The sequence below is a fragment of the Pteropus medius genome, unplaced genomic scaffold (genome assembly GCF_902729225.1).
Source record: "Pteropus medius unplaced genomic scaffold, Ma_sr-lr_union100, whole genome shotgun sequence".
Lineage (NCBI taxonomy): Eukaryota > Metazoa > Chordata > Mammalia > Chiroptera > Pteropodidae > Pteropus > Pteropus medius.
In genome coordinates, this window is record NW_024344433.1 from 598625 (window position 1) to 612983 (window position 14359).

General features: G+C 41.0%; 1 protein-coding gene across 1 annotated transcript in view; it reads left to right on the forward strand.

Moving 5' to 3' along the window:
* MGAT4A (alpha-1,3-mannosyl-glycoprotein 4-beta-N-acetylglucosaminyltransferase A) overlaps positions 1-11307 on the forward strand; it is a 96623-nt gene extending 85316 nt beyond the window's left edge. The window contains exons 13-16 of the mRNA XM_039872491.1: positions 605-683; positions 1051-1117; positions 10267-10379; positions 10513-11307. Coding sequence (XP_039728425.1) covers positions 605-683; positions 1051-1117; positions 10267-10379; positions 10513-10539 — 286 coding nt within the window. The 3' untranslated portion in view covers positions 10540-11307. The remainder of the gene's footprint in view (positions 1-604; positions 684-1050; positions 1118-10266; positions 10380-10512) is intronic.
* The last annotated feature ends 3052 nt before the right edge of the window (positions 11308-14359 follow it).

The following is a 14359-nucleotide window of genomic DNA, read 5'->3' on the forward strand; positions in this document are numbered from 1 at the left end:
CCCTATCTAGTTTCCACCCTCCCCCACACATGCCAGTTTTCAGGGTATCAGCACATTATACTCATAACCAGGGACTATTTTAGATTCATCCCAGGGTATCGTGTAATCAGTCAATAGTCAAATATTTGTTAACATTGACAAATGGAATTATTCAGATATTTGGAATTGGTTAATTTGTTTTTACTCTACTGATACTTTCTCATATTGGATAAAACTAGTCTTTGAATTTTCCATGACTCGTGGCTGCCCTGGTGGAAATTTTCTGATACAAGACACAGTGGTATTGTAACGCCGTCTCGTTATTCCTGCCAGGAGGTTTAAAGTAGTGTAAACAGCAGCATAAAACTGTCCTTATTTTTTTAATCTTTTTAGTTCATTATTATGTTAAGCAGTAGACATGCCTTTTCTGACAGAAGGAATTAACATATCGCGCAAAGGTTACATCTTTCAGTTTTTTAGTTGCCCACAACTGTTCAGAGCATGACATACACCTGCTACAAATTCTAGGTTGTCAGCATGTGTAGAAAGCTTCCTCTGAGGTAAGGCTACCTTCTTGAATCTTTACAGTCTAGTCTGACTTGTATTTCCATGGTTTTATTTCCAGTTATTTGTTCCATAGTGGCAACCAAGAACATCCAGGAGATATTCTGCTAAACACAACTGTGGAAGTTTTGCCTCTTAAGGTATGACTATTTTTTCTCCTTAATTTTCCTCAAGATTAATACTAGTAGACTCATGTTCTTGTGCATGAGGTGATTGTGTATATTTTTAATAGAAAATAGTATTCTGTTATATTGATTTAAATTTAAAATTATTTGAAATTTAAAATTTCTAATTTAAATTTCTAAAGATTATATACAGATTCAGACAAGGTAGATATATGAACAGTCATATTGATAAGCCTGTTAAGGTTCAAGACTGAGATAACATTTTCTTTTTTCATAAATATCTGCCACAAACGCCATTTTTATATTAAGGTATAGTAGTAACTTAGCTTTGTTTTGAATAGAAGTAATTATTTATGAAATTCATGTTTTTGTCCTATTTTAGAGTGAAGGTTTGGAACTAAGCAAAGAAACCAAAGACAAACGATTAGAAGATGGTTATTTCAGAATAGGTAATACCAACTTTAAACTCATAAAAAAAGGTCCCTTTTTCTTCGGGATTCGCCCTAAAGGGATTTCGAATGCTTTTCAGATGTTCACAGTTGCCAGCGTACTCCAGGTTTTACTTGTTATTACGTTTTAGTATATGCTTATATTACCTTGACCCAACCAGGCTTTCAAATCAGAGGTTCACTTTCTAGTCCCTTTCATTCTCTGTCTGCGATGTCATTGTGGATGCTCATTGATAGTCAGTCGGCCTTCCGCCGCCCTCTGCGGGTTCCTGCTGTACGGCCTCAGCTCCTCTCGGGCTCAGCGACATTCATGGGCCAGAATCCGTGCCTTTCGCCCCTGCCCCACCTGAGCTTTAAAACTGTACCTAGATGCCCACTGACTTAGCTGCCACCCCTGAGCACCTGTGGTGCACACAGAAAATTCCAGACTCTGTCACACCATGATGTCGGCTGGAATCCCTCTAGTCCTTCATTTAGTTGGGCCTGTAAGTCATCCACAGTTCCTCCTGCGGTTGCGTAAATCCCTCCCCTTGCTGGTACTTCAGTAGCGTGGTATGTTCAGTACTGTGAGGTATGAGACACTCCTCCTTCAGACTTGGCAAACCTCATTTTAATATTTCTATTGATACTTGTTTAAATTCCACAAACCACCCTTATTTCTTTGTGGTACCAGTGCCTACTTACGTCTGCCCGCCAACTGGACGGGAACGTGCACTTTAGCCCATGTTGTTCCCAAGCTCACCCTTCTCATTGACTCCATCCCCTTACCTATGTTAGGCCATTCTCCATGAATAAAAAGAGGTCCCTGTATCATTTTAGTTGTTCTTGGCATCCTAGCTGGGGGGTGGGCACAGGCACAGGCACAGGCACAGGCACAGGCACAGGCACAGGCACAGGCACAGCTGGACTCCTTAATTCCATTTTTACCATCAGACAGTTCTCCTTAGAACTCACACAGCAGGTGATTCGTCTTGCCGAGGCGCTCGGTGCTCTACAAGAGCAGGTTCCCTCTCTCGCGGGCCTAGCTGTGCAGAATCACCGGGCCTGAGAGCTCCTTAATGTTGTCGTAATTGACGGGCTTCATAGTAGGCTGTCTCAGACCTTCGAGAAGACAGGATGACACGGTCCCTCCTTCAGCAGTCAGAGGACCCAGCCTGGTGGTCCCAGCTGGAGTCCTGCCCAGGGGCAGCTATAGCACCAGTGACCTAAGCAGCTGGCCGCCGCCGGTTAAGGTCATCTCTGTACTCTCTGGCCTTAACCTGGATTTGCTTATGTTCTTCCATGTTAGTGCAGGTAGAGAAAATATTGTGTTGTCTCTCCATGAGAACCTGTGGGAGAGAGTGAGGCGTTCACTGAAAAATTCGCTGAAAAATTACCTTGTTTAATTTGGATCTGAAACGAATCAGACATTGAAAAGGGGGCACGAACCGGATGAGTCCCTCCGGCCCGGCAGCCTCCAGCGAGGGGAGTTGGCGAGCCGGGTTAAGGGCTTCCTGGAAAGTATGGCGGGACTGAGTGTGGCCAAGGGAAGGAGGCAGGGAGGGGAAGGAGAAGTAGGTGGAAGGGAAGGAGGGGGCGCTGGCAGGTGTGGGGAAACGGCATGGTGGGAGATCGGTGGGCGGGGGGAGCAGAGAGTGGAGGGTCTTCAGTGTTGGCAGGAGGGGAGGGAGTGACAGAAGAAGGGGTGAGAAGAGGAATACGACAAGAGGCTTAGAGTTTAGAATCCTGAAAAAGGAGAAAGTAAGTCTGAACATAGGGAATCTCAGACCATTTGCCAGGGCAGCGGCAATAGAGGTCAAGCTGGAGAATAATGTTATTGAAAGAGCCATCCTTGAGCCAGACCTCCTGGTCACCAAGCTTACATTGCAGTGTGAAAGAGCAAACATTTAGGTTTAAGGTCAGTAAGCACCAGAGCCTCCAGGTATTTAAAAAGACATCCCAATGGGGAGTCCTTGGCTGGGGTGACTGAGAATTGCCCATGATAAAAACTAGAAGAAAGGAAAGAGGAGGACTTCTCAGGGACAGAGTCATGCCGAACAGCCAGAGTTCAGCATCCCTCTATTGAACAACCTAGGGAGATCTAAAATCCAAGATTCAGGTGTCCTCAAATTGGAAAATTAGACCAACACAGAGGAAGATGGACAGGATTTTCCCGAGAGGCAAGAAAGAAACTCCACTTTCGATTTCGAGACTGGTTAGTCCCGAGATTCAGGGGGCCTTACCGACTACCTGTTGCTGATGACGTGATGAGGAGATTGTCCCGCAGACCCAGCAGGGTCCAGAGCAAGGGATGTCCCCATACGGGCCACCAAAATGTTACAGTGCCAGTACCACAGGGTGTGAAAGAATTCAGTTAGGGAGTAAAATAAAACGTTTATTCAGTTTCTGAGCAAGGAAAGGGGCCGAACATTAAGAGTAACGCTGGCTCCAAAGTGTAAGGGGTGTGGGCTTTTATCGGGTTATAAAGAGCAAGGCAGCTGGTGCTTTTAAACAGCTATGTAGACTGGCAAGAAGCTTGAGTTTTCTTTGGTGTTGTCTGGAGCAGGGCACCCAGGATGTAGTTGATTCACTGCAGGCTCGCTTGTCTGGATATCTTTTCCCAGGCCTGTGAGCTGAAGCTCAAGGAAAGGAAAAACTAGAGGGGCTTTGGCGCCTGCTTGCATTCATAGGTAGTTCATTTTGGCTGGTGGCTGGGGCGACTCTGGCAGGGGCTTGGGGATTTATAGGTTGCATATTTTAGCTGGAGCTGGTTCTGGCAGGGGTCCACAGCTTGTTAGGAACTGCGCTATTTGTTCTTTTAGTCACCATGGTTTTTGCTGTCGCCATTCATATGGTTTCTGAACCTAACCTTGGGAGACACCCCGAACACCCCGCTTATTGTGCATTAGCGTAAACGTGTCCATTTGTATCTGATTGGTCGCCCTCTGCCTCCCTGTCCTAGCCAGAGGGGGACTTGCATCTGCCTTCATTCTCTCCTGGCTTTCCAATGGGCCTGCAGGTACTTTCTGTGATGTATTGTGATTCTGTTTGTCCAGGGGAAACATACCAACTTCTCACTGTCAGACTCCATAGTTCCACCCACTGTCCCATCATGTCCCTGTCCTCTTAGTCTTCGTTTCTCCAGTCCCACGACTGTCATCCCTCTAGCGCCCCATGCTCTTATGTGCAGCTGTGTTTCTGGCTGTCTTTTCCTCCTGACATGATCAATGGATATTTCTCCTAATGGATGCTCTCTCATCCTTTATTAACAGTTTAGTAGCCCCTCTTCTCTGCTCTTCCCAGCACACTGTGTGCATCTCTGCTGCTTGTTCGTCGCTTCCCAGCTCTGTTGTGTGGGCTCACTAGGAAGGGAGGGGACTTGTCTCGTGCCTCCTGCAGTTGAGGAAGAGAGCCTGTCACTTGACATCTACTCAGTGAATTACTGTTATTTCCTTTTACTTAAAATAAATTATTGCCTTTCTTAGTGGTAGGTAAAAGAGAATATTGGAAAAGTAATATTCTAGGTATACAGGACAGATGCATTCTTATTACTCTCTCTAGAGCAGTTTTTTACATTTGGTATCATTCAGTTTTTGCTCCAAGGCTTGGATGTGAACCCTGACTAATTTCTATGTAATTTGGTGGATAGATGAGTTTATTTTCATACTTGGGTTATATTTGAACCCACTTCTAGAAATGTACATAAAATAAGCTGAGTATACATGTATTAACCTGTCACCTTTTATCATTTAATCTGAGACTGTTGTGTTCTAGATTATGAAAGTAGCATAGGGAATAGAGACATCTATATTAAGTGTCTGCAGTGATTTGAAGAAAATGACCATCTCAGACATCAGCTCCTGCATATTTAGGACCAGAAGAGAACTGATGGATCATTAAACCCAGGCGGGACCTTGTGCGACAAAAGAAACAGAGCAACTGATTTTTTTCAACTAAATATAAAATTTCTCCCTTAAGAAGTGTGCTTGAGTGGAATGGCACATTGGGGACTTTCTCCCTAGGGAAACAAAACTAGTGAAAATTATTTTAAAGAAATATAGTAAGCAGAGAAATAGTCACTCATGAAAATCTGAATTTCAGTAAGGACACCCCACCCAGGTGCATGTGACAGTAGCCCTGCTCTCGACTCCAGGGTGGTGGTGGCCCCCCGGGAAGGACAGGAGCTGACACCTGTTCTCCCCGCTCCTTCCAGACCTGGGGCTCCTTCCACATCACTTCTGCTCACAAGGCAGAACAGATTGGCCTTGACACCCTGGGCCCGCTCAAAGCCCGCTCACCAGGAGCCCAGCCAGGACAGCGAAGGGCCAGTGTTCAGCTCAGAAAGTAGATGCCACCCCAAGGAAGGTGGGCTGCTGTCCTGCAGGGACCCTGAGCAGGGGAGCGGGTGTTCTCCAGGGCCGGCTGGCCGGCCATCAGGACAGAGCCCTGCAGCACTGCTAAAGGGAGACAGACTTAGTACAGAGCTTAGGGACATCCACACCTAAGGGCTCGGTGGAACAAATCAGGACTATAGTGGCAAGTAGTAAGGGGAGATTGGTAGCTCCACTCACTAAACTGGAGCCCGTCCAGAAGTCTGACAGAACCCTGCGGAGAGGTAGCTAATAAGCGCCCTCTTGGGTGGGAACAAACCACAAAGACTGGCCCACATAGGGGCTTGGATTTGGTCAGATCTAACTGCAGCAGCTTCTGCCTGAAGGCACATCAGAAATTGTGGACAGTCAGCTATAGTCAGTAGGGACCTGATAGCTGAAGTGGGTAGGTTAGCTGGCTATGGTATGACAGCCAAGGACAGTCTTGTGAAAGAAATAGTGGACTTACTAGTAGGTTCAAGTTATAAGAAGGCAGAAGAGCCTTTCACGGAAAACTGGAAGGATCGGACCACTGTCCCGTGTGGCAGGAGGAAGTCTGCAAAGGGCATGACCTTGGAACCCACCCTCCTAATACTAGGATTTTAGGATTCTTGTCACTTCAGTAATTTCCTTCTTCATTTTTCCCTTCTATTTTTTAACGCTTACCTACTAGAACATTGGGTTAAGAACAGAAGTTAAATTTGTTGTTTGGAAAGATAATACGTGGACATGGTACCAAATACAAATTTAAAAGGGTAAACTTAAGTCTCATTCCCTCTTCTTTCCCCTCCTATCCAGTGCTTCCCAGCAGTTCCTATAATGAATACTTCGAGAAGTATTCTACTCAGAAATATGAGTATTTTTTTTAAAAACATAGTTGTCATATACAAACAACATACTCTACAACCCTGTTCTCTCTGCATCTTGATTTTTCATGGAACAAAGTACATATGTACATGTGGAAGAGGAACATTTTTAAAAATTGTAAATGCTTCAGAGGTACAAAAAGATACAAATATGATGATATTCATATTGTAAACATATTGTTTACCCAGCTTAAGGTTTACCAAATCGATTGTTCTTCCCCCAGTATCTTCTTTTCTCTTTCCACCCAAGGGTAACTGCCATCCAAAATGTCGTGGTTACCATTTTCTCTAAACTTTCCTACATATGTATAATATGTCTCTAAACAGGGCAGTTAATTTGGTTGTTTCTAAATCAGATATAAATTATTACTCCATTCTGTAGTCTACAATTTTTTTCTCTCACCATTGTGAGTTTATACATGTGGATGCATGTATCTGTGGCTCATTCATTTTCACTGCTGTATAGATTTCCACGGATGAATACATATCACTGTCTATCTCTTGTTTGGCATGAAGTTTGTTTCCATCATTTTATTGATATAAATAAACAATGCTAATTTGAACACTTTATACACATATGAGTTTCTCTACAGTATATACTTAGGATGGCAGTAAGTCTTCAACTATATTATTTTCAGCTTCATTCTTTTCTTCATTCTTTAATTGGCTGCCTAGTTTTCTCTTGTATTAGCATATCATAATTTATTCAGCCAGTCTCCTAGTAACAGACATCTATCTAGGTTGTCGGTTGTTATATCTCATTAGTTAAATGTTTCAGCCCTGAATCCCTGCCTAACTCAATAATCAATATATTTTTTTTGTACTCCCTACCCCAGGCCAGTCCCAGTGTGGAAATACTTTGATAAAATACATTTCTTAGTAATTTTTTAAATAACATTACTTTGGCCATTCATAAGTTTAATATTTTTGATACAAAATGAATATAAACATTCTCCGGTGTGATTTCAATTTGTATCTTAGTAGGAGCCTAGTTAATATATTGTAAGACTCTTGAATAGACTTCATAAATTTAACAGCACACGGGCCAGCAAACTGTAGCCCATGGCTCAGATCTGCCCCGCTGCCTGGTTTGAATGGACCATGAGCTGAGAATGTCTAAAAAATTTTTTAGGTTATTTTTATTTTTAAACAGTTGAAAAAATAAAATATATTTGATATGTAAAAGTTATACAATTTAAATTTCAGTGTCCGTAAATAAAGTTGTATTGGAGCACAGCCATGCTCACCTGTCTCTGTCATGTCCGTGCGCTGACACGCTGCAGCGGCAGAGATGAGTGCAGCAGGGATCGAGGTGGTGCTCTCGTTGCTTCGTGTTGCTGCTTAGTGCACTACAAATAGCAGTGACGCATTTACAATTTGAGAGTTTTGAGTTCCACACACATCACTATACTGTGATATTTTTAAAAAATTATCAATGTTTACCCATCATGACAAAACAAGAAAAGTGGTCTTCGAAGGCTTTTTAACCCTGTAGAATGTGGATTATTTTACAGTGAGGTGGCAGGTCTTAGGGGTTATGCAGTGATGCAGTAGCTGTGCTAAATAATGCATCACCGTACTACAGTCAACTCACAGGAAAGCAGTGGTCAGAAAAATTTTAAATGGAACATTTCATCACAGCATAATTTCTTCACAAAAATAAAATTTTCAAATGAGGATACAACCAAAGTAAGTTTCGAAGTGGCTCGTGTGTTAGCCAAACAAGTGAAACCATTTCCCAGTGGTGAGTTAATTCATTGTTAATTACAGTGGCCAAAAATATGTCTGTAGACAAAATAAACTTATTTAGAACTGTTAGGCCTTCAGCAATAACAATTGCTCAAAGGGTTGAGGACTTTGGGAACATCAGTCAGTAATCAGGAAGCAAAGCAAGTTGTTCTAGTGGTTTTCTTTGGCTCTTGATAACGCGACACATGTTGCCAGTACTGCCCAGCTTTTCTTTGCTGCCAGTGCCAATTTGAAGTGACTGAAGACTTGGTCTCTGAGTAGTCTGTGGAACAGCTGCTGACGAGAATATTTTCAAACAAGTCGAGAAAACAAATTCAGTATGACCTGAAGTGGAATCTGCTAAGATGTGTTACGAAGAATGGTGGTAAAAATATATCTGAAGGAGAAGAGGGTAAATTTACAAAGCTTGTGAAAATGTAAGGTTTTCAAAGCCTATAGTGTTTGTTTTATTATTCATCAGCACGTGCTTAAAATATTTGAGTCTGTCATGTACCATTGTTTTATTGAACCAGTGGTGTCTGTGGTGAACTTCATTCACCCCATGGACTTTGCCATCAATTCTGTGAATTTTTGTTAGAAATAGGAAATGAGTATCCTGACTTGTCCTACCACACAGCAGGTCTGGGCTTAGCAGTGATCAAATTTTATTGTGAATTCTCATCCTCTCTCCCTCCCCGTCTCCCCCTCCCTCCTTCCCTTTCTTCTCACTCCTTCCCTCTCTCCTCTTTTTTTTTTTGGAGCTCAGGAACCAGATTGAAATTTTCCAAGTGAGAAGAACTGCCCTCACCACTATTATCTCTTTGAAAATTAATTTTTGCTAAAGACTTGATAATGTTTCTTAATGAATTCAGCCTAAAATTACAAGATAAAATGGTGCTTATATGTAAAACTGTTGTAGTCAAGTCACTTTGACAGTTAATGTTATTTGAACTACAAGTAATATCAAGCTATTTGAGGAATTTCCATGTACCCTTGGATTGAAAGTGATTCATCTACAATGTAATGATCCACTAGAAGGCAGATATCAAAGAGAAGAACCTAATAGAAGTTCGTAAATACCTTCCAAGTATGAACATGCCCCGTTAAAATTATGTGCCTGTGGGTGTCGGTGTTTGGTAGTACCTAGGCTGTGTGAAAGGAAATGTGGAAGACAATATATATAAAATCTCATCGATCCACATCACCACAACCATTTATAATTGATCTTAATAAAAAACATTAACTGAATTCCAGTTCATTGAAATGTTATCCACCAAAGGGAATTACATTCTCTTTGGTACACTTGCATTAGAAAAATAAAATGTACTCAGTCGTTACTGTATTTTGAATTCCATCAATAAAAACTTTGTGGAAATTTCTTTTCTCTCTGTAAGAACCTATGTGGTACTCTCAATTTTCCTTTTGGTGCACAAAGCCCAAAATATCTACTCTGCCTTTTTATAAAAAAAAATTTGCCAATCCCTGGCTTATAGAAATGTGTGTCAGAACCAACCATTTTCCTGTCACTTCTTCAATAGCATTTTTGGTTTTGTTTTAAAAAGAATATTATTCCTCACAGCAAGAAAGATTGAGTACAGAGAGCATGTTACTGTTTATATAAGTTCTTGGTCCATTTCCTTATAGGAAAGCTTTTTCAGCTTGTTATTTATAATGGAGTTTTACTTTGTAACTTCCTAGAGAGGGTATTATTTCTTAACTCCTTCTAGATGTGACCTGGGAAAGAATACACATAGACTGAGGTCCTGCTCAAGGTCAGCCATTGTGTGTATGTCTAATTAAAGCAGTGAAATATGTTGTTATTGACTTAATCCTCAAAGTAGTCAGACCAAGTGATGGCATGGAGTATATTTTGGTAAGGTTTGAGTAAGACACATTTTGCTAAAAGCTTATATGTCAAAACATTGTTGATGTGAGAACAAATGTATTTTTGTTTTGTTTCGAATTTGCAGTAAGAAAAAGTATAGCTCTGCCTCTTTCAATGGGTAGCTTCTAATGTTTTTAAGCATACACTACTTCATGAAAAATTTTAAAGTTGAATAAAAGTAGAAGGAAAAAAATTCAACTATGCCCTGTCTGAAGACCTCCACTAGAAATGGTTTGGTGTTTTTCTTTCCTGTTAAATCAGTGATGTTTCATGTGTGCTTATTCCAGTCCACCCAACAAAGTGTTGGTTTTTATTTTGAAGGAAAATTTGAGAACGGTGTTGCAGAAGGAATGGTGGATCCAAACCTAAACCCCATTTCAGCCTTTCGACTTTCAGTTATTCAGAATTCTGCTGTTTGGGCCATTCTTAATGAGGTAAGACAGTATGTCTCGTCGGTGAAACAGCTTAGATTCTACATTTCTTACAAGATTGTGATTTCATATTTAAAGCTTTTATGGAATTGAAAATGAATTGCCTTATCGTACTCTTCACAATTTTGTATTTCAGATTCATATTAAAAAAGCCACCAACTGATCATCTAAGAAACCAACATTTTTTTTCCTATCAATTTGTTGATTAAAGATAATGAAGCATGTACCTTTTTTTTTTTTTACTTGAACACTACCTCTGGTGAAATCTACTGTAGCTGATTGTCACTTCCTCTCGGAAAGTGAATCTCCCATGGATAATTGTGTTCATTCGAACCTAAGCTGTCCTCCAATTTTAACTTGACGCAGACATTTTACAGTTATGACAGCCTGTTAATGACTTGTACTATTTTGGTATTATACTAATACATAAGAGTTGTACATATTGTTACATTCCTTAAATTTGACAAAAATTAATGTTAAATACATTTTATGAAGGGGGTACTTTTGAAATTCATTTATTTTACTATTCTAGACCCTCTTTTATAGATTATCAGGGATTATATATAAATATATAAATATACATAAAAATGTTATGGAGTTAATTTATTAGAAACACTTAAGAAGTACATTATTTTTGTGCAGTAAATTTTTGAATCAATACTTTTTTTGAAAACCAGTTACCTTGCTTTTTTAAGTTCTTTCTATATGTTTCTTTGGAAATGCGAACATGACAAATTAATGCCATTTTTCAGATGCACTGCCATGTAAGAGTGATTGTAGATGATTCCCTAACTGGGGTGCTTTTTACAGTCATCCCTCCCCTTGTCTGTGGTTTTGCTTCCCGCGGTTTCAGTTACCCACAGTCAACTGTGATCCAAAAATATTAAATGGAATATTCCAGAAATAAACACTTCATAAATTTGAAATCGTGTACCATTCTGAGTAGTTTGATGAAATCTCGTGCCATCTCACTCCATCCCACCTGAGACATGAATTGTCCCTTTGTCCAGCGTGTCTGCCTCATCATGTAGGCATGTAGCATCTCACATCATAACAGGAAGGGTGAGTACAGTGCAGTAAGATAGTTTGAGAAAGAGATCACATTCACATAACGTATTACACTGTAATTGTTCTAGTTTATCATTAGTTGTTGAACTCTTACTGTGCCTAATTTATAAATTAAACTTTATCATAGGTGTATACATATAGGAAAAAAACTATATATAGGGTTCGGTACTGTCTACGGTTTCAAGCATCCACGGGGGGTCTCGGGACGTGTCCCCCATGGGTAAAGGGAGACTGCTGTAATCAGTCTGAACAAAATCTTTTCGAAGGCATTTGTCATTCCTGATAGCCAAGATTTTAAAGACTAATGTCCTTGAGGCTTATTCTACTGTACTTTGTATGGTATATAGCCCACAAAAAATCAGTCTGATAAATTTTAATGTGCAGTAGTGATGCACTTAACCCAAACTATCATAGACCTACCTAACACATTATATTTCCTCTGATATGTAAGATGACAAACTCATCTTTTTTAATCTTTGTATTTAATCCACGAGGTAGATGTTTTATCTCTTTTCTTGTTCATCCTTATATATCTGTGCTCATTTTATGAGTTCTGTGTTCTCTAGATGATGCTACTGTATGAGTCATGACTGATTTAATTTTAAAAACACAATTGTAATATTGGGTTTTGATGAAAGGTATTGTAGCATTTGTATGTTTTTCCAAAATGATTTATTCTTTTGCATTAGAACTTACAAGTAAATTCATATCCAAAGAGTAGTACTGTTAAACATGCAGTTCCAAATGTTAGTACTGTAGACAAAAACATTATCAGCCTTAGCAATCAGTAATCTTTTCAAAAGTATTCTACTTTTATAAAGTTCTGAATTATCGACATCAGCTCCCAGCCAGCCTGGCATACCTCAGGTGGGCTGCAGTGGGTGACAGATGCACGTTCCCCTGAACTTTCACAGCAATCTGGCACCAGAGGCTCCAGCCAGCTTCCGTGAGCAGGGAGGAGCCACATCCTGTCACCTATGCTGAGCTGATGGCTCCCAGACAGCATTGTTTCTGTACGCATTTTGAAGTGAAAAGGGCTGGGAACACTGGTGGGGCACAGTTATTTCCATCACTCCATGTCAGAATAATTTTTCGTTACTTTTCTTGATTAAAAAGTCACATGTTGGCAATAAGGATTTTTACATCAAACTCCAGTTTTTTATTGGGATTTTTAAGATTTTCATTTTCTTTACTGTTTATTTTCTTCCAAATTCCCTTGGCCTCCAGGTACATTTCATTTGAAAAAAACCTTTCATCATAAAATTTTGGCACCAGCTTAACCTACTAAGTTACTGTAATAACAACTAAGTATGAGAGGTAAAAATTTGGAGGTAGGTTTTAAGACCCCTTGTGTCCCTGCTTCCTAAGTAGCCAACTCTGATTTCAGGAGGTAAGGCCATACTCTGAAAATCCAGGGAGGTGACAGCTATTGCAGCCCATTGCCATTCATTGGGGTGTCTAGGTCTTTAGACTGAGCCATTTCCTGTTTTCCTGCTGCTTCCTCCCAGCTCTGCTTACCCCTCCTATTTCCTGAGGATACTTCAGCCAGACCTTGCCCTCCTGTCAAGGACCCTCATGCACAGCTCGCCATGAGCTTGTTACCAGTGCCTAGTAGTGTCAACAGTAATGCCTAGCACAAAGGCAGGTGCCAGGCAGCGTCCAGACTAGGAACAAGTGGTTCCAGCCACACTCCTGTCTTAACTCCCTTTACCTAGTTTTTGCCACACACACTTGACTCCGAGGTTTTGATTGCTTATGGGGTGTGCATGCGTGTTCTGACCAAACCACAAGTTCCTGAGGCCCTGCTCTCATCTGTTCTTTTATCCAGCAGGGGCTCTAAGTCCCACCGTCGGAGGCGCTCTCCTTCCTGAGCTCCACACTAGGCAGAAGCAGCCATGCTTTCCTTAAGCAAGATGCGACAACAGTAGCCTGTGAGCGTCCTGTGAGGGAGTGAGGTGTGGGGAAGGAGGTCACAGGAGAAGGGCCCTGTAACTGAAAGTAAATTCTTGACCTTGAGGGAACCACTTTTACCATAACAGTGAGTGGGAAAGTGTCAAATGATGGGACTATTGTGTAAGTAAATGAGGCATGGTGTAGCGTCTGGTGTGTGCTGTCCTGTATAGTAACCACTAGACACGTGGTGGCTCTATAAATCAATCTTGAGCTCCTCCCTCACTCTAGTAACAGTTCAAGTGCTCGATAGCCACATGTGGCCACTGGACTGGGCTGCACAGGTGTAGAATGCTGCAGACTTTCATTGGCCACACTGTGTCAAGAGTGCTACAGACATTTTAGAATCCAGAGTAATGAATTCTGATTATTAGGTTAAAAGCAGACATGCAGAATCTATCATAATGCTAATGATGTTGAGTATTTTGGGTGAGAAGGTTGAGGACCTCTTTCTGTAGGGTTCTGAGAGCCAGGATTTCTGTTCTTTGTTGTTACTCTCGTGTTCTTTACAGTGTGCCTTGCGCCAGACTCAGTAGACAAAAAGAGCAACAGTGTGAGGTAGCGAGATTGAAAAGCTCTGGAAAAAGCAAATGCAGATGGGTTATTCAGTATGCAGGCACGTGTCTGTTATAGGCAAATGTGTGTATTAGTTCAACCGCTGGAGACACCTTTGAACAAGTGGCTTTTCAAATCGATGGCTGCACCAGTAAACAAGTAGAAAGTGTTGTTGTTTAAAAATCTTTTTTAAAAAGCTTCTTTTAAATATAATGAAAAAAATTTTTCTCCCAACAACTGTTCCCAAAGACAAGTTTGGCTTTATGGAACAGTGTTTGGGGAGACTGCCCTAATTAATGTCAATTGTGTATCTGGAGTAGCCTGAATCCTGTGCATGACCCCCAACAACCTGGTGTGAGTGTGGGCAGAACCTGGGAATGTGACTGTGACTGATTCCCCCAGGGAGCTAA